At 31.0% G+C, this 25388-nt stretch overlaps 1 protein-coding gene across 4 annotated transcripts in view; it reads right to left on the bottom strand.

Annotated features, from left to right (window-relative positions):
* Positions 1–20072, bottom strand: part of LOC106692655 (ribosomal L1 domain-containing protein CG13096) — a 21024-nt gene extending 952 nt beyond the window's left edge. The window contains exons 1-16 of one of the 4 annotated variants that reach the window (XM_067047276.1): positions 19601–20072; positions 19035–19561; positions 18826–18959; positions 16816–16960; positions 13465–13607; positions 13272–13383; positions 11762–11924; positions 10425–10564; positions 9190–9570; positions 9031–9093; positions 8881–8952; positions 5968–6033; positions 4281–4340; positions 2584–2637; positions 2179–2232; positions 2047–2097 (exon numbers count right to left, since the gene is read on the bottom strand). In XM_067047276.1, coding sequence (XP_066903377.1) covers positions 2047–2097; positions 2179–2232; positions 2584–2637; positions 4281–4340; positions 5968–6033; positions 8881–8952; positions 9031–9093; positions 9190–9570; positions 10425–10564; positions 11762–11924; positions 13272–13383; positions 13465–13607; positions 16816–16960; positions 18826–18959; positions 19035–19561; positions 19601–19979 — 2544 coding nt within the window. In that variant the 5' untranslated portion in view covers positions 19980–20072. Of the gene's footprint in view, positions 1–2046; positions 2098–2178; positions 2233–2583; positions 2638–4280; positions 4341–5967; positions 6034–8880; positions 8953–9030; positions 9094–9189; positions 9571–10424; positions 10565–11761; positions 11925–13271; positions 13384–13464; positions 13608–16815; positions 16961–18825; positions 18960–19034 lie in introns of all 4 variants that reach the window. The other 3 variants (XM_014438715.2, XM_024362471.1, XM_014438717.2) reach the window with 3 other exon arrangements.
* Positions 20073–25388: the final 5316 nt, after the last annotated feature.

Here is a 25388-nt window from a genome sequence, read left to right as displayed (position 1 = left end):
ATAGATTAATAACAAGTTAAAACTTCTTATCTTATGTATAGGTTTTCAATTCAGAAAATAAATGATTTTTTAGATCTGTTACGCTGCATTAGTATCAATAAGATTTTATTTTGGATAAAATAAACTGGAGCAACTTTAAGTCATTTGGGATTTTACATTAGAATTAAGCAATCTTATTATTACTGCTTTTCATTTTATTTTCAGATGTTTGAGTTGGAGGCCGTTTGAAGTCGAGGGAGTTAAAGTGACTGCTATGAAACGATTCAAATCAAGCCTTGGGGGGCGAATTTTATTTCTGTGGTCGTCCTGTTAAATCAATACCCAATTGAGAGAACATGCATTGCGTTTTTAGATCTTTATTGGACCAATATTATCATTAAATATTTTCTATTCCATTTTCATTGGAACTGGTAACTAAAGTAAATAAATACACCAAATATTTTCTATTCCATTTTCATTGGAACTGGTAACAAAAGTAAATAAATACACCAAATATTTTCTATTCCATTTGAACTGGTAACAAAAGTAAATAAATACACCAAATATTTTCTATTCCATTTTCATTGGAACTGGTAACTAAAGTAAATAAATACACCAAATATTTTATTTTGGTTTATTTACTGGTGCAGTGAAACCTTTTCATGAGGACTAATCACTTTAAGACACCTGTATTTGTAGGAAAGTTTTAAATGTACGGCACTGTTGCAAATGAAAAAAAAAAAACTTCCTTTCATTCTCTAGATAGCTGATGTAGGCAATGAATATTACCCCAAAAAAATATTTTTTTTTCTTATTCAAAGCAAAGAAAAACCTTTTTGTAAATAATAACCTCGAAATCCATACAAAATTATAAAAAAATAATATGAAAAATTGGAGCAAACACAAGTCCATTTTAAAGGGGGGTTCAATCACCTAAGAAAAATTTATTGAAATCAGTGATCCCTTTACCATTTCTTTCCATGTCAGTGTTTTTTTTTTGTTTTTTTCAGGAAAACATACAGTATCTGTTAATATTTTAGTAAACATACAGTATCTGATAATATTTCAGTAAACATACAGTATCTGTTAATATTTCAGTAAACATACATTATCTATTAATATTTCAGTAAACATACAATATCTGTTAATATTCCCATTGTGTCTTTGGTTTGTTAGATACTTGAGAACTGACTACACTTCGGGATGTTTCAAGTCCAAACATATAAACGTCTGACAAATGAAATTTTGAGGTGCTGCCATTGTTTGTGTACACAGCAATTGGAATTAACAAAACCACTGTATATTCGATAGTAATTTATGTTGCCAAATCTCTTTCTCTCAAAACCTAAACTCATCAATAATCATAATATATGTACACGTAAATGTTTTATTTTAAATAAATACAAGAATTGATATTGAGCTATCAATTATGTTCATCAAATCTAGCCTTAGCGAAGCATTCCCGGGTCTGCTAGTATATAAATATTATATTACAAATAAATAGCTCCACAATATTCTTTTTCATAATGGAATATCATATAAGTACACAGAAAGATGTCCACAAGAATATTCGAGAAAATGAACAGGGATATGGTTTCTAGTAGACATATTAACAGGCAACATGTAGTTTGCATAATTGTCTAGTATAAGTTATCTTGTAGTTTTATTTGCCCACCATTTATAGCAGGAAATATAGCTAACAAAAACCGAAGTAATTCATAGTCGGTGTAATAATAATAACTATTAGCTATCCTGCATCGAAGGACGAAACTTTGGCATACATTAAAAATAAGTTTACATTTATTTCCGAGTTCTATTTTTCTTTTTTTTTTTACTGCATTTCTTAGCCAACTTTTCTCAGAATTACAGTCACCGATATTTCCACAGTAAATATTTTGAAATAAAATGGGGATAATAACATTTATTTTATGTTATTAGCGGTGAAGGTCATCAATTATTGGTTTTGATGACATACTATGGAGAGATACGGCGTACTAACAATAAAAAAATTCTTTTAAAATAGTAGATAACAATAATTATTAAATTAACAATAAAATATTAAATTACCTTCTTAAATTGTTTTTTTCCCTTAGGACTTCCTCCCTTCTGAGGAGTCCTCTAAAAAAACAAAAAAGAATCAATATTATCGTGATTCGAAATTTGTTATTTTTTTAATACATAAAAAATATTTATTCTTACCTTATTAGGCCCTTTTCCTTTACCAAATTGCTGGAATTTCCCTTTTTGTTGGTTCTGAAAGTTTATGAAGAATTAGTATTTAAATAAAATGATGCTAAGAAAATATGTAGAAAAATAAAACAAGATAGAAATATTTGCAATAATAATTGATGGAAGTCAAAAACGAAAGAACGAAGAATAAAATTCAACCAAAACTTTAAAAAAAGGATCCGGACTCCATACTTTTTTTGTATGAACAAGAGAGAACTCATAACATGAGAAAGATATTCTCGATAGATGGAAGATCTATTTTAAAAATTATAATGCAGATATTGCTGACAGTAAATTGAACTAAAGAGATAGTAAGTAATGATAGATTGGTAAATTATTGAAATTTTTAGTAATGACGAAATTGTAATAACTAACCTGTGGCGAACCAAATTTATTTTTCTTCTGGTTTTGATTTCCTTTCTGCTGATTCTAAAAAATAATTAAATACACTTAGTACAAATTATATTTAAATATAATTTCAAGGCAGCTCTATCGATTTCATTAAAATATTTATTACTATTAGTTTTTCTTTTTCAGCCAAGACTCCCATTGGAGTACTATACTGCCTAACCATGGTAGGGGGTCAAAGTTTTTCATTTTGTGGGACCGCCACTCAATGAAAAAAGTCCGCCCCAAGCTGGATTCGAAACGGCACCACCAATAGCCATCAAATTGGTAAGACTGTCTTAACCACTGAGCTATAGGCGGCCCTACTTACATGAATAACTTTGAGATCTTTTTTTTTTTTAAGGGATAAAAAACACCAAGATAAATTATATTTCACCTCATTAACAATAAATTTGTTTAGGAAAAAACTATATTCCAAAAAATATTAAGTATAAAGAGATGTGTTAGGGTTAAATTAGAACCTTGTTGAATAAGCCATAAATTATAAATGAGGAGAAGATCGTAGGGGTGCAATCAATAAAGGAAACAAATAAGTAAAGACTTATTTATTAGTGCCAACGTATCGGCCAGAATTTTCAGAGCTAAGAACAAAAAACAAGATAACAACGCTAATGAATAAAACCAAGTACAGAATGATGAGAAAACAAGGTAATAACTAACATTATAGAAAGAACAATACATAGTGTTAAAAAACATGTATAATCTAAGTATTATAAAAATATAAAGACTATATGAGAAATGAATGGAATATGATCCGGGTGCGATAAAAAAAAACTCAAATAGTAGAATTATACTATTTTATTGGGCCAATGTTTCACCCCACGTTGCAGGGCTTCGTCAGGGCTGTTTTGACGCCAGTCAAAAACAAAGTGACTTGTTTTTTTACTTTGTTTTTGACTGCTGTCAAAACAGCCCTGACGAAGCCCTGCAACGTGGGGCGAAACACTATTTATGTATCTATATTGCCTGTTATTTTCTAATCATTCCGTTTACTCATTATGGATAATATCTTGTTTTTAGCCCTGATGAAGGCTTGAAATTCTGACCGAAACATTGGCACTAAGTTTTATCTTACTGGAAGATTGCTGATTAACAGTGTGTATTAATAAATTGGAATACGGTTCGGGTGCGGTCAAATTAAACTCATAGTAATATTAAGTTTTAACTTATTTGTGTTCTTCATAGATCACACTCCCAGCCATCTTCAGCTCGTTTATATAAATCATCCATGATTAAATGTTATCATTTAAAAAAAAAAAACTAACTGATCATGATGAACCCATGAATTAGTTTATACCGAATGAATTAGTTTATTTTCCTAAGAATAGTAGTCTTTAGGATATTGCTCAAATATATTCACAAAAAGTTATTCCCTTTTTTTTTAGAGAAAAATATTATTGTCCGAAAAACTGTTTCTTGGAAAACATTAATCGTAAAGCATTCTATTGGGACTCAAATTTTAAAAAATTTACTCTTCTTAGAAAAATGTTTTGGTTATTTTCGTACAGTAGCTAGTTTTGAATATATTGAACACTGAATGGAAAATGAGAAAAAAATTTTGTTCAGACCAAGTAAAAAATTGAATTATTTTCTAACATAAAATGTGAATTGTTGTTTTGATAGTGACAACTATGTTTATTGTAGTACAACTGTCATATACTTACTTGAGGAGATGCACCTTGGTTTTTCTTTGGTAAATTGTTTTGAATTCCTTTTACCTGATTCTAGAAATTAGAAAGAAATAAGATCAATTTTAGTAATCAATTAAACAGAATTTTATAAATAAATTTAATTATATACATGGGTCGATACAAGACTTAAGGTGACCGCATACAATGTTCAGAAGACATGTTGGTGCATTGTAAGGCAATGAGCAATGCCATGCACCTTGTTAACCTTCGTAAGATTATGTTATTTTTACTTTAATTTTTCTATAAATAGAATATAATAAGCGTAATAATGGCAATCGTGCAAAATTTAGAATTTGAATCTGCTACCTCTGGTGTTGATACTTTATCAATAGTGGCTTCGTAATGGCTGAATATTATAGTGTTGTCATCTCTGTCAACCGTGGCTTCTATCGCACGGTAAATAGCCTATATTTCTCCACCATAATTGTCATATCGAGCTTTAAATGTGCTTGGGTAAGCACCTGCTCTAGCTGCCTGACGTAGACCTATCAGTATAATTGTGCAGCCATTGCTCTATGGGGTAAATCTCATGAATAGTTTTTAGTGCTGCAGCTTCAAGTTCAGGTTTATGGCAATCCTTGTTGGTCAGGCTAACATGAAATTTAATTTCCCACAAAACCGTTAAAATGCGAATGATAGCTAACTGATACTTTTTAGTCACCCCTGGAGTTTTTATAATTATATCTCGAACTCCTGGTATATAATTATTTATTTATATCAGCTGATATTGATAAACATCAAATTTAAGTAATGAACAAGAATAATGAGGTGTAGATAGTTGACCGTAGATTAATGATTGGAGAAGTTTGTCGGGGGGTGCGGTCAAGATGAAGACCTGAAACTCAGGTCGAAACATCGGCATAAAATAAATAAATATGTTTTTGTTTATTTATGTTGTTCTTTGCTGGCTGCACCCCCCGACAAACTTCTCCAATCAAATAATAATGAGAATAACTAACTTTTTATAAACTAATGCTAGATAAATTACAATTAGACTAACTGCAATTAGTTAATTACAATTAGTTTAAGCATGGCGTCCCCTCACTTCTGAACAGAAATTCATGTTGTCATCTAGTTGCAAAGATAAGCGGTAGTCCCCAAAACAAAGGGGCTAGAACCAATAGAGTAGCCATCTTGACCTGTACAGGAGAAGAAAAGCACAGAACTCTTCAAGAAGGCCTCTTCTTATAAGTCATGAGGGAGTTAAACCTTACACTCAGGCGAGAGAGACGGCGACAACAGGAGGATGAGGAGAAAGAACCAAGAGGGGACTCTTGTTTCATCTTCATATTCACACCAGAACCAACCTTCAAGCCCCAAGAATATCAAACAAGTAAAATGTAATACTTTCATCAATTAATGTAATGAAACCAAAACTATCACTAACAAACTAACCATATTGTAACCATTTTGTTCAAACTGTACAGCAAATTGTTTCAGAAAACTTATAAAGAGAGAATAGAGGTATTTTATTTTAAAAGCATAATATATCAATTTATTATAAATACAGTCCACTCCATCATTAGAAGTAATTCTTTATTCAAGCCAGCCATACCAGCATAAAATAATTAATTTGGGTAATATCCCCCAACTTTTACTCCGGGGAATACCTAAATTAAACATAAGACTTTTATCTAATCAGTGATATATAACAACTTACTTGTTTATCGACCTTCTTTCCCTTTGCATTTGTGTTTTGTTCTTTCAAAACCTCTTTCTTGTTCTGCTGTAATAAAAAAAAAAAATAATAATAATAACAAATACAATTCAATAAAAACACAGGCAATTCAATTCTCAATACACCTAGGAAACAGTATTCTAAAAATTATGGAGAGAAGAATGTAGTCAGATTAAAGGAAAAATAGTGAAAAACAATATGGGTTCAGGGCATAAGTGACCAAGACCTAATATTTGCTATGAGGCAGATTATTGAGAAACTATTGGAGAAGGATAAGAAAACATGACTTCATCAGAGTCTTGGAAGAATGCAATATTGATCGGGGCCTAATACTGGCACTGGAGAGAAATGGCCCAGAGCTTCGGAGCAATATGGCAGTGCAAATTTCCTGCAAAAATTAAAACCTGTTAGAGCTCCATCTAGCAGATTTCTTCTGATTTAACTTCTATCTATTTTTAACTCTCTCACCTATTTTTTTTTTTTTTTTTTTTACTCAACTTTAATATATTTTCGGCTTCAGAAATTATATATGAATATACATATATATATTGATTACTATAAACTATATTATGCATATAGATAGTACAGGTCTCATCCAGACTAGAACATCAATGAATTTGTTTCAAACCCTTCACGACAATGTGGGGGATACTAGGCAATAACCTATAATCACTTTTACTTCAGTTCAGGAATTTTGCATCAAAATTTTGGTAATTATCAGAGGAAAAAGAAATAACTTTTTCAAAGACTTTGAAACACAATCAGGGATCCATAAAGGCTGTGGTCTTAGTCTATTCCTGTTTATAATGGTCATCTATAAAGTTATCCGAACTTAAGACCCATTAATAATATTTTCCTGATGATATAGTAGTATGAGCACCAACAGGAATTGTCCATTAGCATGAAAATTAATTCTGAAAAGATAAAAATAAGGTAAATTGGCAAAAAACCCAGTAGAGTACTCAGGATAAATGGGATGAGACTTGAACAGGTCGAAACATTTAAGTATCATCAAGTCAGGCTACAATCACTCAGAAATCCAGGAACGTGTTAATGCTGCTGGACGATTGTTTTGGAACTGGAATAAGCCCTTCTTAGGGTCAGTTGCACCATCACAGTTTTAATTACGATTCGAGAAATCTCGAGTAAAATCAATAATTATCTCTTGCACCAGAAAAGTTAACCTTCAAAACTGGTAAACTTTACTAGTCAATGATAGCCGGTCAAATTGACATTTAAAGCAAATCAAATTTAAGTAGGTAATGATTAGAGAAGTTTGTCAGGGTGCGGTCAGAAAAGAACATAAATAAACAAAACCATATTTATTCATTTTATACCAACGTTTCGACCTGAGTTTCAGGTCTTCATCAGGGGTTATGGTGTAGAAGGTAGGCCTGCAACTCAAGCTAACTAAGTAGGTAACCTACAAGGAACCTTCCACAGTTCCAGTTGGATCTGTTATCAAGCGAAGGAGTATTGTATTATTTTGTTTCATTCCAAATTCAATAAAATGAATTTGATCTAGACAGACAATTTTACAGAAGACGAAGACTTCAAAGAATTAGTTGCCCAGGCAATAATGAAAAAAAAAAAAGTATTCTGTCCTCGACTAAATAATTGTTTACATTGGTCGGATGAAGAATTTTTCAACGATTTATACTGTAAAAATTGGCTGTTGAGTCAATTTTAAATATGAATAGACCCAAAATTTCTAACATTAGCGATAAGAATTGCGGAGTTAGGCAGTTATCTCAGATAAAGGAAGCCTAAGCAACCTAATTAAAAAAACTAAACCAGAAACTTTCGTTAAGTTACTGGAGTTTTACAAAACTATTGGACAAATCTTAGCTTTACTGGAGATTGGTGCAACTGACCCTTATATATAAAAGAGGAGAGGAAAGAAACAAGTCCACTGAACAATGGAAATGCAGTACCTAAGGAAGGTAGAAGGGAGAGGATAAGGAATGCAATAATAAATGCCAGTATCCCGAGTAAGGTAGGCTAAGCCATCATAGAATGCCAAAACCATTTTGCCAGAAAGGCCTATGGGCCAAGGTAGAGGGGATGTGGCCCAGAATCACTGGAAGCAGAACGTCTATTAAGTAGCAGAAGAAACCTAAACTGGGAGGAGAGACAATTAGAGGTGACTGTATAAGCAAGAATGTTACACCGTATGCGATAATGAAGATTTCAGATTATTTATGTATATATAGGGTTTTTTTTTAAGCCCGATAGAACTTGAAATTGTAAAAAATAACACAAAAAATTAAATTGTAATAAAAATTTTTTTTTTATTCGAAAGATCAATACGTGACATTAACATTTGAAAATGATTTCGGGCATATGGGCACCGCGGCTGTTCTTGACGAAGCGCATTCTGTAAAATTGTGTTCAGCGATGAGGCGCATTTTTGGCTTAACGGGTTTGTTAATAAGCAAAATTGCCGCATATGGTCGTGCGATTTGACACCTCTCGATTATTTCCTGTGGGGCTACGTGAAGTCACTGGTTTATGCTGATAAACCAGCAACAATTTACGCCTTGGAGGCCAGCATTGTTCGTGTTATTCGTGACATACGGCCAGCAGTGCTCGAAAAAGTGGCCCAAAATTGGACGTCCAGAATGCGCTTCGTCAAGAACAGCCGCGGTGCCCATATGCCCGAAATCATTTTCAAATGTTAATGTCACGTATTGATCTTTCGAATAAAAAAAAATTTTGATTACAATTTAATTTTTTGTGTTATTTTTTACAATTTCAAGTTCTATCGGGCTTAAAAAAACACCCTATAATTCAATAATACTAAATCATAAAAAAGATGGCTTATTTGATTTTGATGTATAAGAGTAGAAATGTCTGAATAGAAAAAAAATATCGATAATATTCTTCAATTCTTACTTTTTGTTCATTTTGTAATCCCAATCCCTTCTTCTCCTGTTTTTTCCCACCCTTTGCAGCTGCATTTTTGGTCTATACATTACAAAAAAAATAACTAAATTATATAGTTACAAAAATAAAATAACATAAATTATCAACTAAAATACAAACCTGTGGTTTAACTTGTTCTTCCTTCTTTTCAACTGTATTTGCATTTTTGCCAGGTTTCTTACCCTGTAAAAAATTGAAAAAATAAATTTCAAAAAATTCAATATTTAGAACTTGTGTGTTCACCAAAATATGAAACAGTAATTATACAATAAATAATACCTTCTTTTTCCCAATTTCACTTTGTAATGCTCTCAATTCTTCTAAATATGCCTTTTCAGCAGCTTCTATTTCCTCTTCATCTATTGAAGACTGGTCGTCATCATCATCATCATCTTCAGTCTCATCGCTATCACCATCTTCCTCATCTTCAACGTCAGACTCATCATCACTGGCCTCATCGTCTGTTCCATTGAGCGAATCAACTGCAGAGTCTTCATCATTTGACGAGTCCATGTCAACACTTCCATCGCCTACTACATCTATTTCTACATCTTCATCATCATCGTCAGATGAAGCAGCTTCTTCTTTTACTTTCTTAGATGCGTTTGTTTTTGCTTTTTTATTCCCTTTTTGTTTTACATTTTCATCTTTATCTTCCTCCTGAAAAGAATGACATTTTATTAAATAAAATCAAATGATGACCCGTCATCTGATATAAGGCCTAGTAAGTTCTCAAGTTTTTTACAGGTCAGTGAGCTCGTGTTGCAGTTATCGCTATTTTTGTTTATATTTTATTTTTGAAAAAAGAAAATCTAAAGATCGGAAAAGATGAAAATTATGAACAAAATCCAAACTAGAATAAATATGTAAACAGTGAAACATTGAAATTAACACAATAATGAGAAATGTAAGAAAAGTAACTTTATATATACTTCTTTATTGTGTTAGTTTTTCTTATATATTATTACATATCGTTTACATTTCTTATAGTCCTCATTACGTTAATTTTATTTTCATTATTACCTACATAGATAAGATCGATTTTTCACTTTTTTTATATCATATTTTTCATTTTCTGATTCTGTTTGTTATTGTTTCATATTACTGGTTATTATTTCTCTATTAGACATTGCCTTCTAATATTATTATACAAATTTCTACTTCCATTATTTTGTTTTTAAATTTTATCTCATTGTTATCTTAATTTGTAGTCTTGAAAAATTTAGGATGATATGTCGCAATATAATAAAAAATAATTTTTGTTTATTTTTGATCTTCACTTCACTGACCGTGACCTTCCAACCATCTTCTCATATGAAGAAATATGGTTAACAACCAACTTACCAATATAAATGATAATAAATATAGTACATTAATAATTCCAAATTTGGAGAATAGCAATTATTTTATATACCATAACATGAAATATAATAATTACAAAGTAAAATAAGCAATTAATTAAAAACAAAAAATATTTTCTTTTTTTTTAAATATTAATCCCAAATATTACTTACATTCTTGCGTTTCTTAACTTTTACGCTGCCAGATGGATAAACAACAACAGTCGCATTTTCAACAGTCGTAACTTCATCTTCAACCGGTTCGTCTGTCTTGCGTTGTTTGCCTTTAGGTTTTTGTACATCATTAGGAGTAACTTTAAAAAAAAATAACATGGTAATGTCAGTACAAACACAAGCTATAAATATCGATACTTGTCACAACTAAAAATAACAAACTACAAACATTTAGCAGATCACTCAATATATGATAGTTTAAGTAAGCCAAGAAAGGTGTGGAAGGGAGAGTGGGGAGAGAGAGGGACAAAGGACCTGAAGGGCAGGTAAGGACATTCTTATTTTGGTGGCTTAAGGGTAAGGTTCCTCAGAACAGGTGCAGGTAGCGTGGAAGGGCATCCTAGCTTTGAAGAGACATATAGGGGAGACTATGAGAGTTCTATATTTGTGAAAGAGGAAATAGTGTTGCCAAGGACAGGTGAAGTGTTAGTTTTCATCTCTGCTATAAAAGGCAGTGCTAAGTGAAGTGTTAGTTTTCATCTCTGATATAAAAGGCTGTGCTAAGTGAAGTGTTAGTTTTCATCTCTGATATAAAAGGCAGTGCTAAGTGAAATGTTAGTTTTCATCTCTGATATAAAAGGCTGTGCTAAGTGAAATGTTAGTTTTCATCTCTGATATAAAAGGCTGTGCTAAGTGAAGTGTTAGTTTTCATCTCTGATATAAAAGGCAGTGCTAAGTGAAGTGTTAGTTTTCATCTCTGATATAAAAGGCAGTGCTAAGTGAAGTGTTAGTTTTCATCTCTGATATAAAAGGCTGTGCTAAGTGAAGTGTTAGTTTTCATCTCTGATATAAAAGGCTGTGCTAAGTGAAGTGTTAGTTTTCATCTCTGATATAAAAGGCAGTGCTAAACTAAAGGCAATCTATTGTGAATAATTGTAAAGGTTGCTAAAACAGGGTTTATTTGATTTAGTTTTTATCCACAGACAAAACAGGGATTGTTTCCAATAATAACTTGTGATATTACCTTCAATAAGTTTAAGAAAACCACAGTATTTTAATCTTTTATTTATCTTTAATATATGATTTTATTTTTATGTAAATAAATGTTTCTCAAACAATTCCAACTCAATACATTTATCATAATCAAAAATAATTCAAAAGTAAACTTTTTTTTTTTTTTTAAAGAAAATGAAACTACCCCCAAATGTATTTGAAAATACTAGTGGGTTATCAATGAAGTTGAATCCTAAGAATATTGATAGTGCAGCAGATGAGTGTCTACCACAACTTGGGCAAAACTTGACTCTAACATGAAAAATAATCTTTCTACAACTTACCTGTAGAAACGAAAACTGGGAATGAGCTGGACAACACTGTCTTGATAGCGGCCATGGTAACGTTGAGAGCATCTCCGATCAAGGTTCCATTATTAGCAAGGAACTCGCCAACAGCCACAATGTTATCGGCAATGTGCTCAGCTGGCATGCCCCTTCGTCCACACTAACAAACATAAATACTTTTTTTTATAAATAATAATGATATTAACCATGCAATGAACAATCAATACCTTAATAAATTCATTTTATTTCTCCGGTTTTACAACTATGCCTATCTGGTAAATATACAACTATTCCAAGTGTCATTCCACACAAATATATTTTAGACCCACAGAAGCTATGTCCAGCTTGTGAGGGAACGGCACAAAATCGGATCTTTAAGTTCATTTTATATATGAAACACAAGGCCTTATACTTAAGACTGGATATATCATCTAGATCTGGAGCTTCCCAGTTGATAATCCCAGTTTGGGTATACTGTTAGTTATTAGCTCATATAATAATTTAATGATTTATAAATTATAATGATTATAATTTAATTTATAAATTATTGACTTATATAATTTACCATTTTTGTAAAACTACCACAATGATTGTTAAATTATGTACCTTACAGGCTAACTCTATTTTTACGGGGTTGCCCCATAAACAAATAAATAAATTATTATCATTCTCCTGTTTTTTAAATTGATATTAGACAACTGATTGATATTATGAAATTTATTTTTCCTATGAATTATATTTCCAAAGATTCAGCTAGAAATTATATACAATGAATATTGTTCATAATTAGAGTCCAGATTTTCGTGCGATTGTATCTTTGGTTTCCTAGCTTCAAATTTTGTCAAACTCCAACACAAATTATGGAAAATAGATTTAAAAAAATTAATTTTAGAAAGATTGTTGATTAAAGGAGTGTAGTATATAATAAAAAGAAGATGGTTCAGGTTTTATTATTTCCGTTTTCATTAATTGTCTAATACCTTTTGGTAATTCTTGTTTATTTATACTTTACACTGCACATGTTTTTTTTTATTATTTACTTTGTTCATTCTTACATAAATTTTCACATATTTTAAATCATATTTAGTCACACCTTAGTGTATATTACTTTTATTTCATGTTATATATTCTCTTAGTATGTTACATTATTTTGATTGTTTGTACATTTTTAGCCGAGACAAAGCCTTGCAAAGTGGTGCAAAAGATTGGCTCATAATAGTTTTATTACTATTTGACAGCACCTGAACGATCTTCCTTTTATATACTGCACATTGCCAATCTCAAATATCTTCCAACTTTACTTTAATTTGAATTGAATTTTTAATAACTTCGTTCGAAAAAAAAAATTCAATATTTTTTCAAGTGATGTAACTATGATTTTTAACAGAACTCTGTAGAAGTTGGTTGACAAAGTAACTTCGAAAACCGACTAAAAACCGGACTACTTAAAATTTGAACTCAGTGTATGATTATTTACATGAAATAACTAAAAATATGAATCATTTACCTTAACAGAAAAGCTGGTTCCTTTACCGGAACTAAAAATTGCAACTTTCCTTAAAGCTTTTTCGATGTCTTCTTTCAAATTCTTAGAATTGAAATTTATGGGACAGATGCACCTAAAACAAAAAAAAAGTAAGATATTAATACTTGTTAACAAATTAAGAATTAAATCAAGATAATATTAAGTGTTTGTGTACTTCTTAGCTCGGGCAAATCGCTTTCCAAGTTGGGCTATATGTGCCACTCTACCATCAGTAATGATGCAATCAAATCTGTTGGCAAACTTACGCCTTTCTTCATGTTGCGAATAATCTTGCTTAAGTTTTCTTACAGGAATGATCTGTAATAAATATTAAATAATAATAAATTATAAATAGACAAAACATCAAATACTCAGGACAATTACTTGCATAGCAACTTCCAGTATGTATATGTTGCACACACATATACATCCTATAGTTGCACACACATATACATACAATAGTTGCACACACATATACATACTATAGATGCACACACATATGCATACTATAGTTGCACACACATACATACTATAGTTGTAAAATAGGGTATCCCACTATACATGTTCACCTCACCTAACTGCAGTATTTTTTTACATTCACTTACCAATATATGGAATAAATAGTAAGGGGTAATACTAGGATTGAGCCAATTTTCTTATTTTGATGGAATTCAAGTTTTTTACAGAAACACACGTTTTGAGTTCCCCTATGCCCGAATAACTAAGTATCGCAAATGTGTACGTGAACAGCCTAGATCAAAAATGGAAAGTGATACTTTTAACATATTAACTTTGAAATTACATAATTAAGCCACGTTTATGCCTGGGATGTGCCAGTTTTACACTTTTTTAAGGATTTTCTAAAAAACAGCTCTAATAATTTCAATTAAAGTAAATCAATTGTAATATCCTCTTTTAAGAGTAAATATTTTTTTTTTATATATTAATGGTTTCTTAATTATTTTTATTTTATATATCGTTTCAGTATTGTTGTTGTAGTTGTTGGCTGGGGCATTGGGGCGTAAAACCCTGAGGTCATCAACACCCATGTTTCGCACTTTATAATTCTATTTCATTTATATTTATAATTTTAATTCACTTTATTTTTCTCTTTAAATAATTATGAAAAAATTTAAATAATTACTTCTTTTAGAATTATTTAGTACGTATAACAAACTTTTGGGATTAAATCTTATTCAAAAGGCCATTCTTTTTTAAGAAAACCAAAACCATTTTCACGTTCTGCTGGTCATCATTCAGAGCATCAGATACACTCGGTCCCACTCCCAATCTATTTAAGTTCATGGAATAAAAATGACCTATGTGTCAAATATGTGACTGATCGTAAGTATACTGTTGCAGTATTAACATTTTGGAGGTGGTTGCTTATTGATCAGATATGCATGAGTTAAATTTGTTGTTGTTTAAACCAGGGTTTAATGGTTTTTTTAATAGTATTTCATTTGCTTGGCGGGCTTTCATTCCACATAGCTTGCCAACTAGCATGTATTTCATTTTTCATTGGAAGACTTATACTTTATCTTGGGGTGTCAGAATGGCCGTGCCCTGATCTGGAAGAGCAAGTGCTAGTTTAACTGCAATGTCTGCCAGTTCATTTCCAGCGATCCCAGTTTCAGTATTGTTTATTTGTTGTATTAAATCAAAAAAGCAAGCTAACCAATATTGTTCAGTCAAATATGGAGTGGAAAAGATCGCGATTCAAAACAAAGAAGATGGCAACACGTGTCCTCAAGAAGTCCGTTGAATCACAGCCATGTTGAGCAGATTCAAATATTTTAAAAACTTTATTTTAACTTCCCATCATAATTGAAATTACAATACATTTAAGAAAAAATATAAGTCAAGAATAAGTATTAAAGAAAAATATTCATAAAGAAAATCATATGCAAAAACTGTTGTGCTACAATCGATGTTTACATAGAACAACTAGAGACAGGACGTTTGGTTTCGAGATCATTCGTTGTTTAGGCGGAAGAGGGGCAAGCTCCTGGGTGCAGGAGGGCCTGAACATCCTTTAGCTCTCTCAGTGGGACATCTTGAAAAAGAAGACATCAAAAGAGTCATCCAAGAAGGATAAGATATGTGGATCACTTTGTTTGGATCGCCGAGTTTTGTTTGTGTGTTGATAACTGTTTGATAACCAAATGCTTTGTTGAAAGACAGTGTTAGAAACCTACCCTGAGATTAAGAGTCTTTAATATTATATATAATAAAATAAAAATTCTCATATTTAATCTTTTTATTTGACCTCATCTTCAAAACTATACTTTAGATATGAGAATAAGTTAACTCTATCAATTTTCCTTTCTATTTTATTTTAAATAATTTTTCAATAATACAAAATATATTATTAAGTGGTCCAGCTAGGTCTTATTCTCATTTAAATAGTCTAACAGGGTTTGAATGACCAAATTGTAAAAAACGTATCTCTGAAAAGTACCTTTAATATTGATTTTTTAAAAATTAATAACTAGTTCTTATTTTTAGCAGTATTAAACAATGGATAAATACAAAATATAAAAGAATTTAATCAATACTTAAAGGAGAAAAAAATTAAAACTAAAGACAGGAGGTAGAATTGGAAAAAACTAATTTATTTAGCAGCGACCACGAGAAATGAATCATGACATTCCCACTCCGGGACTTTATGGGACTTCAATAGAGGACTTCATTTAAAACAAATCTGTACAAAACTACAACCCAATCCAACAGGGTCAGAGGCAATTACAATACTTTGTAAGAAAGTACCGTTACTAGACCAACGGTTGTGCAAGGAGGTGATTTGGTCAGAAGTACCCAAGAGGCTGGGTGGACTCCAAGGGGCTCCTAGATCCCACAGGGCTGACTCACGGCTACAATGTAACAGAAAATAATTATCCGGCTGTGGAGGGCTTGAACAATAGAAAAAACAAAAACACTCAATCTGTTCTAATCACGTCCATACATACACAACTTTGTTATCTTTTATGAAACTGTTCTATTCTTGGCAGGAAACAAGTTATTTGTTATTTTCACCTCGAGAAACCCTAAATATCAATTTTTTTAGTAAATAAAATATTCTGATTGTATTTTTGTTAGGTCATAACATGGATTCTGTCTGTTTGGGATGTTTGAGATTACTGTTAATTTTTTAAGCTTATCTGGTTCTTCTCCAATAAACTTGACTTTGGAATTCCAAATAGAATTATTCTTATAGTAAATGAAATTTTCAAACAAAATCTTATCATGCACTTTTGTGATCCAACAGGTCATGAAGGTTTAAATGGTCAAAAAAACAGCAAACAATTTTTAACGATTTGCATTTGAGCATTGTGGAAAATCAAACAAATGTAAAGAATAAAATCATTCATATGTATGAATTGTTAGGTTTGTAATTTTGTTTTAGATACTTCATATGTAGGTAAGTGAAAGTAAAAATAAGATTATCCAAAATTATGAAATTATGTATAATTTTTGTTGTAGACCTCAGTAATCGTGAATAAAAAATAAAATTAAGTAAATTTACCTCAGTGATTGAAGTAATATCTTTACTTTTCAACAATTCCTGGTAATGATCAATCGCTTCTTCCGGTTCGTTCCGTTTACCTTTAAGGTCGGGTACGACCAGGCAAACTTCGGGTGAATCAGAAAGGATGCTATGAGGTAGTGCACTGAAAATAATAAATGAATACAAATTTTATTACTCATAAAGCAGATGTATATTTATTGAATAGAATAAATCATCATCGTCTTGAGTGAAGTCTGAAAAAAAACTTCATGCTAATTAAAATTAAATAATGGAAGATCGTTGATTGACCATGTGTAATACATAAGAGAAAGATGGTCCGTGTGTGGTCAAAAAGAGCTCAGATAATAATTAAACTATTCATTGTGCACCGACGTTTCACCAGTTTCCAGGGCTTCATCGGGACTAAAAAAAGATATTAACAACTAAAATAATGTGACGAAATAAGAGAATAGTTAACACGGAATATAATTTAACTAAGGTATAGTTAAAAATGATTTAAAATATGTGAAAATTGATAAAAAAAATTAACTAAGTCAATGAAAGAAAATAAAATTTAAAGGAAAAAAAACTTTCTTCGTTGTTACATTGAAAATGTAATTTACTTAGTTTATTTTTATATAAATTATAACTTATTTTAAATCATTTTTAAGCATACCTTAGTTTACTTTTATTTCATGTTATCTATTCCCTTACATTATTGTAGTTGTAAGTATCTTTTTTAGCCCTGAAAAAGCCTTGCAAAGTGGGGTGAAACGTTGGCTCACAATACATAGCTTGATTACTATTTGAATTCCTTTGCCCACACCCAGACCAGATCATCTTCCTTTTATAAAATTAAATAAAAATTAACACTTCATTCAAAAGAAAAAAGTATATAGACATCTTAACAAAAGTTGAGACAAGAAGTCTCAACAATGATAGGTCGATAATTTTTTTTTTGTTTTATTATTAAGTACAAAAATGATATTGTTGGTGTTTTCTGTCTTAGAAGTAATCACAGCTTAGGCAACGATATAGATAAATCATAATTTGAGATTTTAATTTTTTAGGGTCCAAAGAAATGTTGATTCACTTAAGCTAAATAAGAATAATTCTTTCTTTTTTACTAAATAATTCAAAAACACTATCCAAATTATAGTCTCAAAACATTTATTTCATTTACACGTCCAACGTTTCGGCCAATTCGGCCATCTTCAGGGACAATCTACTTAATTTACTATGAGACATATCATTTAACCATTTTAAAAACTCCATACAGGCTATTCTGCCCAGGTCAAAACATTTATATCTAATATATCAAAAATACATTAAAAATCACATTCAAATTATTTCTCTTTTACCACTATTTATTCATTACATTCATATACAAATAAATAGTGGTAAAAGAGAAATAATTTGAATGTGATTTTTAATGTATTATTGATATATTAGATATAAATGTTTTGACCTGGGCAGAATAGCCTGTATGGAGTTTTAAAAATGGTTAAATGATATGTCTCATAGTAAATTAAGTAGATTGTCCCTGAAGATGGGCGAACTGGCCGAAACGTTGGACGTGTAAATGAAATAAATGTTTTGAGACTATAATTTGGATAGTGTTTTTGAATTATTTAGTAAAAAATTGCCAGTCTCAAGAAAGAATTTTAAGATTATAAATAAATAATTCTTTCTTTTTTTTTTTATTATTTCTATATTACCAGGCCGGCCTGAATAGTTATTTTAACAATTTGCTAGTTTTTTAACAACTACAATAGTCTCATGTAAAAGAAACCTTTAACTATCTACAATGCCTTAACTAATTTTACAATTAAAAATAAGACATATCAATTATAACCTAAAAATTAATAAATAAAATAATAATATATAAAAGGAAGGTTTAAGAGCAGTCAAAATAATCACTATCATTATCATTAAGTTTTTCATAAATACAACTAATACAAAAACTAAAAAGCGCATTCCCCATCTAAATTGAGATTTCGTAAAATGATTAAATTATAAAACACTTACACTTTGTAAACGCCCCTGGCATCTTTCGTCTGTTTAAGCAAATTGAACTGTAAAAAGATGCAGTCATCCTCAGGAACAAGTTCGGCCTTTTTAGGTTTAGATGCCTTAAGAAGGGCATTCACAGCATTTATTGCCTAAATAATCACAAGCAAATACATAAGTTACATAAATTATTAATTTAAGAATTTACATTACAGTTATTTACTTACGTTAAGATGCTTCATGAATGATGGCTTAGATTCTTCGACCTTTTTCACACCTTTGCGACGACTTCGTCTCTTCCTCTTTTTGCCATCTGTGCCCGCAGCAGAATTACTAGAATTAACGTCTAATTTTTTAACAAGCTTTTTGTTTACTCCAACTTTTCCTTGCGCAGCTACTTTCACACCTAGAGCCATTTTCTTCTTCTTTTCCTTCTTTGATTTAGGACTGAGAGCTGCTTCTAACCGCAAACCTAATTCAACTTCAGGGCTGTTAGGTTTCCCTTTACTTGGGGTACCTCCCTTCTTCGGTTTTAGCCCATTAGCTAAAGAATCATCTAAATTAAATGGCACTTTGTTTTTCTTTGAATCCACATTTTGTTTAACAGGAGAAGTATTATTTTCTACAGATGCTGGAGTCTTCACATTCTGTAAAACTTTTTTGTTCTGAGGAGTTTCTTTAACATTTTGAGGCTTAGGTGCAGGGGAATCTTTTGCTGGAGTTTTCACATTCTGTAAGGCTTTTTTATTCTGAGGTGTTTCTTTCGCATTCTGTAAAACTTTTTTGTTCTGAGGTGTTTCTTTCACACTTTGAGGCTTGGAAACAGGAGAATCTTTTACTGGAGTTTTACCTGATTTAGGTGATTGCGGAGTCGTCGCTTTCTTGGCTTTTGGAGATTTTTTCGGTGTTTTTTTACCACTGAAATTATTAGGACTGGATTTGGTATCCCTCAATGCATTAGCCGGTAAAGACATCCTCGCGTTCTTTGCCGTTTTATTTTTAAACTCAACATTTTCTTCATTATCTTTGACCATAGACAGCACCTGATCCTTACCTTTAGTTGATAATTTTTTCAATGCCGGAGTATTCCCAAGGGATTTTCTGACAAGGCCACTTTTAGGAGTATTAAACTTCATCTTAGGTTTGGGAGTAGCAACTTTAGGAGTCTTCATTTTAAAAACTATAACGGAAACACAAACTAGTTAGAAGAAGATGAAACCTTACAACTTCAAACACGTGGTTTCAGCGGTACCTACCCGGAGCCAAAACAATCACAGGGTTGTACCAGTGTAGGTATCTACGATTTTAATACTTAAAGAAAAAAATGAAAATTAATGCATAATTTATTATTCATTATAAGATTCAATTCTTATGAGAAATAATATCAATAAATATTACTAATATAAAATCATTAAGTTTTTATCTCTAATATTGAATAGTGGATCCATAATATTTTTAAAGGGAGCACCCCCGTGAAATATTTTTTAAATTTATAACAAAACGATTGTCGTTAGATAAATGCAAATAATCCTAGTAGCTTTATATTTAATATATGTATATATATAAAATTGTGGCTTCAATATAAGCGTAATTCACCAAAAATATTCTAGAGGAGGGCAGCTAGGCAGGTGCCCCCCCTAGAGTTATCTGGATGTCTTATACTAACCAAAAGTTGAAAAACTAAATTTAATTTAAATAAAAATTTAATGCGAATTATTATTTTAAGGCATCTAACAAAAAGTAAGTGGTTTGATCCCAAATCCCAAAACTGTTTTTGTGAAACGATGAAATCGTTCTGTTTAGATATTAAATGTGTTCTTGTAGTAAATTATGCATTATTAAATTTAGATATATAATAAAAATAATTAAAACAGAAATTATTTATTTGAAACTAATCTACAAAAAAATATTGAAGCTTATATTTTTAAAAACAAAAAAAAATTTTTTTATTGAAATTTTAAACATTTTTAGTGAATGTAATTAATAAATAATAATATTAATTCATTTTTATTAAAACAAGTTGTTGATTTTAGAGATCTCGAGTTACAAAGTACGTTACATTTTTTACAGGCACATCTTTTTGTTTTACTAAGCATTTTGAATTGTTACTCAGAAACACTTCTTGAATCTTTTACCTCAAAATTTGGTGTTTGCGAGCACAGACACTGAGGAAATCAACCCAAAGAGATGTCATTTTAATATCCTCCGTAACCTCATAAATTAGATAAATCTTCATTTTTTGTAATCACCCTACAACACAAGCTATTTTTCAGTTGGTTAGCTAGTTTAGATTTCATAATAGAGATGTAGGTTATTACTTCGAACTTACGGTTATTTACTCAATAGCTATCCTGTTTACATCACTCCACCATTCTTGACATGAGACCTAATTGTTTACCCAGGTTCCAACATCAGCGGGGCTCTTGAACAATCACCATGAAATTCTATCGTTACCCTCCGCAGACCATATTAAAGTTAAGAGATGCTTTTCCCTCTAACCAGTTCTTTTGGCTACTTCTTTTACCTCTGGATGTAGGAAAACCATTCTCCACAATCCTCCTCATAAATAACGTAGCGTTTTAAAATGCCTTCCCTCCAGCATATATTTCACAGACAAGTTAACTTTTTTTTATAAGAGATTTTTTTCCTTTATACCCTTTAGTTCTAAAGCTTTGGAACTTTCTTTCTTTTCTCCTTATATTTTGTAAAAGTATCCACAAAATCTTGATCATTTATGGGCTACTGTATCCAGAAAATTCAGGGAAAATCCCACAAAGATCATACAGCCTTTTCAACTGAAATCATTTTGCACCAATTGTTTGACATCTTCTCACCCAGATCCTTGTCCATCATTAACTCCAGGAAGAATGACCTTTTTTCTGACAAAGATTTATTACTGTTCATGTCTGTAGTTCACAGAATACTCCCTGATCGACTTAAAATTTATTGAAACTCAGAATACACAGTTAATTATGGTACTGGCCCCAGAGTTGCTGTTCTGTCATGGATAGATGTTATCTGAAACCAGATCTGAGGTTGTTCTAAAACAGATGCCCCCTTTTTTTTATCTTTCTTTTGAGTAAATTGTTCTCAACATAGCTCTGCATGCGGAGAAAAGTCAAAGGGAGAGGGGAATGAAGAAAATCAGAAACATTGTAGGCCTTCTCATCACCAATTATCCACATTAGGTAGCTCCACTTTACATATTTAACACTTTGACCATAGGGGCTCCACTGGAAAACCGCCATTTTCTTTTTTTTTTTAATTTAAATAAGCATTATATAATGTATAAAAGATAATATTTAGTATATGACACTGAAACTTTGTATGCAATAAGCTGGTAAATGAATTTTTATGTTTTGTTTTTTTAAACTGAATTACTGAATAAGGATTCCAGAAAGTTATTTAATATAACCACATTTTCTATGAAACATTCAGACAATGTAAACAAACAAATTTTTAAATAAAAAAAACTTTTAGGACATGTAAAAAATATTATTGGAAATATGCAAAATAAAAGAATACATAAGTAAACAATGTATTCGAATTCATCAAAATATAAATTTTAATAATAAAAAAATTGAAGGAGTGTAAAAATTCTTAAAGAAACCGATTTTAGCTGGTGAAAGCTAGGACAGTGCTAAGCACAGTTCTGGAACAATCCAGGAGGTGGTAGAACTCTTCACACCACTCCGAACGGAAGCCAGGAAAGTGCTCCCCCTTGACAATAGCTTATCATCATACTTGCTCCCAAGCCACCATGCCTTGACAATAATGTGTTTTCAACCACAGTAAAAGTGTTAAGAAAAAGGAATTGAATCTCCAAATCTAAATAAACAAACCTAATAACTATAACATAACTCTTTGGCTTTCTATTCAAACTAAATCCTGTAACCAACAATAGTTTTGAATAGATCCATTTTATACTTCTACTTTATTCACAAAAAACAGGAGTACTCATGAATGCACAGTGTCTACAAAACATACCTAAATTCATTGAATATCTGCATAAAGTTGTAGAAAATAAAAAAAACATGAAAATTGAGGAAGATTAATAGTTGATGATATTTGATGTACTATAGTATGACAGTCTCTCCATACCAATCTTGGAAAAAAATAAATTAACCATAAAGTCGATCAACATTATATATCCCTTACCTGCAGGCTTATCCTAAATCTTATCAAACATAGTTAACACATGATAATGAGGTAATAATTGACTGTGAATATATATAAATGAGAAGATGGTTATGTCATTGACCGCACAGTGAAGAACACAAATAAGAAAAAAATTATTTCTTGGAGAAGTTTGTCGGGGGGTGCGGTCAGCAAAGAACAACATAAATAAACAAAACCATATTTATTTATTTTATGCCGACGTTTCGACCTGAGTTTCAGGTCTTCATCAGGGGTTGTGGCATAGAAGGAAGGTTGGTAACTGAATGATATTTTACTTCTCTGCGATATCATTCAGTTACCAACCTTCCTTCTACGCCACAACCCCTGATGAAGACCTGAAACTCAGGTCGAAACGTCGGCATAAAATAAATAAATATGGTTTTGTTTATTTATGTTGTTCTTTGCTGACCGCACCCCCCGACAAACTTCTCCAAGCATTAATCTAAAATGTTTATTGTAAGTATTATAAGAACATAAGGCAATATGAGAATAAGTAATATAACAAGATCTAAGAAATTTCTCTAATTCTGTTATTTTACAAACATATTTCAATAGTTACATATATTTTGTTTTTCTCTTTTTTTCCATAACTTTAATTTCAAATAATTTTCATTATTTTTACATATATTTATTAAACATTTTCATATGTATATTAATTTCCTCTTTCTTAATTTAAATATTACTTATTCTCATATAGCATTTATCTTCTTATAATACTTATATTATACATTTTCTTTCAACAATATATTCCTATATTGCCTCTTATTTTCTATTTATTCTGAAATTCCTTTTATTGATTATGGTTGTTATATTGTTTTTTGTTCTTAGCCCTGATGAAGGCTTGAAATTCTGGCCGAAAAGTTGGCACTGATAAATAAGTTTTTACTCATTTGTGTTCTACACTGACCACATCCCCCCATCCCTCACCCCCACCATTTTCTCATATAGAATTAACTCATACATTATGACTACTTTTATTCTAACCAACTCAATTCTCAACTTTATACACATTTCTTTTTAATTTTTATTTTATATTTATTCTCCGGTCCTGCCCTCCTCGTCTTAACAATTCTTAACACTTTTTAGTGTTACTCTTAGTCATTATTGTTTTACTTCTTACTATGTTTATCTGTACTGTATACCTTATATCTACTGTTTTTATCTATACTGTGTACTGTATTATATCTTTGTGCTAGGTTATATAACATTCCATCTATTTTATCACTCATACATATCCAATGTATGATCCATAAGTTAGTTTTATTAATCTCTTAATTTATTGCATCATTCCTTCACTCAAGTTTCATAGTTCTTACTCTTATTTAATTATTTTACTGGAAGATTATTGATTGACCGTGTGTAAAGATGAAAGGAATATGGTCCGGGTGCGGTCAAAAAAAAAAAAAAACTCAAATAGTAGAAATATACTATTTTAGTTTGTTTTTTTTTTTACCGCACCCGGACCATATTCCTTTCATCTTAATTATTTTACCCTCTATACTTTGTGATTTTTTTTCTTTTCTTGTTTGTTCTTTTAACGATTATCTCCTCATATTCCGGTTCTAAACATTAAATTGCCATATTACAATCTTATAGATACCTTAATTGACCGCCACCCAGACTAACTTCCTACAATCTATAAATACATTGGCTACCAACTGCAAAATAACTTGTAGTAAGTTTTTACTTATTTATATTCTACACTCAACACACTCCAAACCATCTACTCCTGATATATAATTAACTTTGAGTTGCAGGCCTACCTTCTACGCCACAACCCCTGATGAAGACCTGAAACTCAGGTCGAAACGTCAGCATAAAATAAATAAATATGGTTTTATTTATTTATGTTGTTCTTTGCTGACCGCACATTGGCTACTAACTATGAGATAACTTGAAGTTGGCGATCTTGCCTAGGATGCTGAACTCACAGAAATAATGCAAACTTGTTAGTCGGCAGTCAACATGTTAACCATAACATTGTCTTTCCACTTCCAACTAAATCATATAACCACCAACAATTGATTTAAATAGATCCACTTGTATTTAAAACTATTATCCAAAAACCAGCAATACCTATAATAGTGATGTTTCTATAAACCAGACCACAGTTCATTGAATATCTATTTAATGACTTTACTTTCTAGACTTCATATAATTTTTTAATGTATTATTTTTTTTTTCTTTTCTTGTTTATGTATTCTGTTAACCTTTAACTTATCTTATACAACTGGTCTCATCCCCTCATATTCCCATTCTAACCATTAAATTGCCAGTTTATTGAATATCTATATGAAGCTATAGAAAAATAAAGCATAAATACTTTTACCATGAAAACTAGCATTTCGTATGAAACAAATCAAAACATTCTTCAAAGCTCAAGGATGATTAAAAAGAATAAA

This window comes from Halyomorpha halys, unplaced genomic scaffold, assembly GCF_000696795.3.
Source record: "Halyomorpha halys isolate HHAL.00 unplaced genomic scaffold, Hhal_1.1 Scaffold65.1, whole genome shotgun sequence".
NCBI classification, from domain to species: Eukaryota; Metazoa; Arthropoda; class Insecta; order Hemiptera; family Pentatomidae; genus Halyomorpha; species Halyomorpha halys.
Note: the sequence above shows the minus strand (reverse complement) of the source record. Positions and strands in the feature narration are given on the sequence as shown.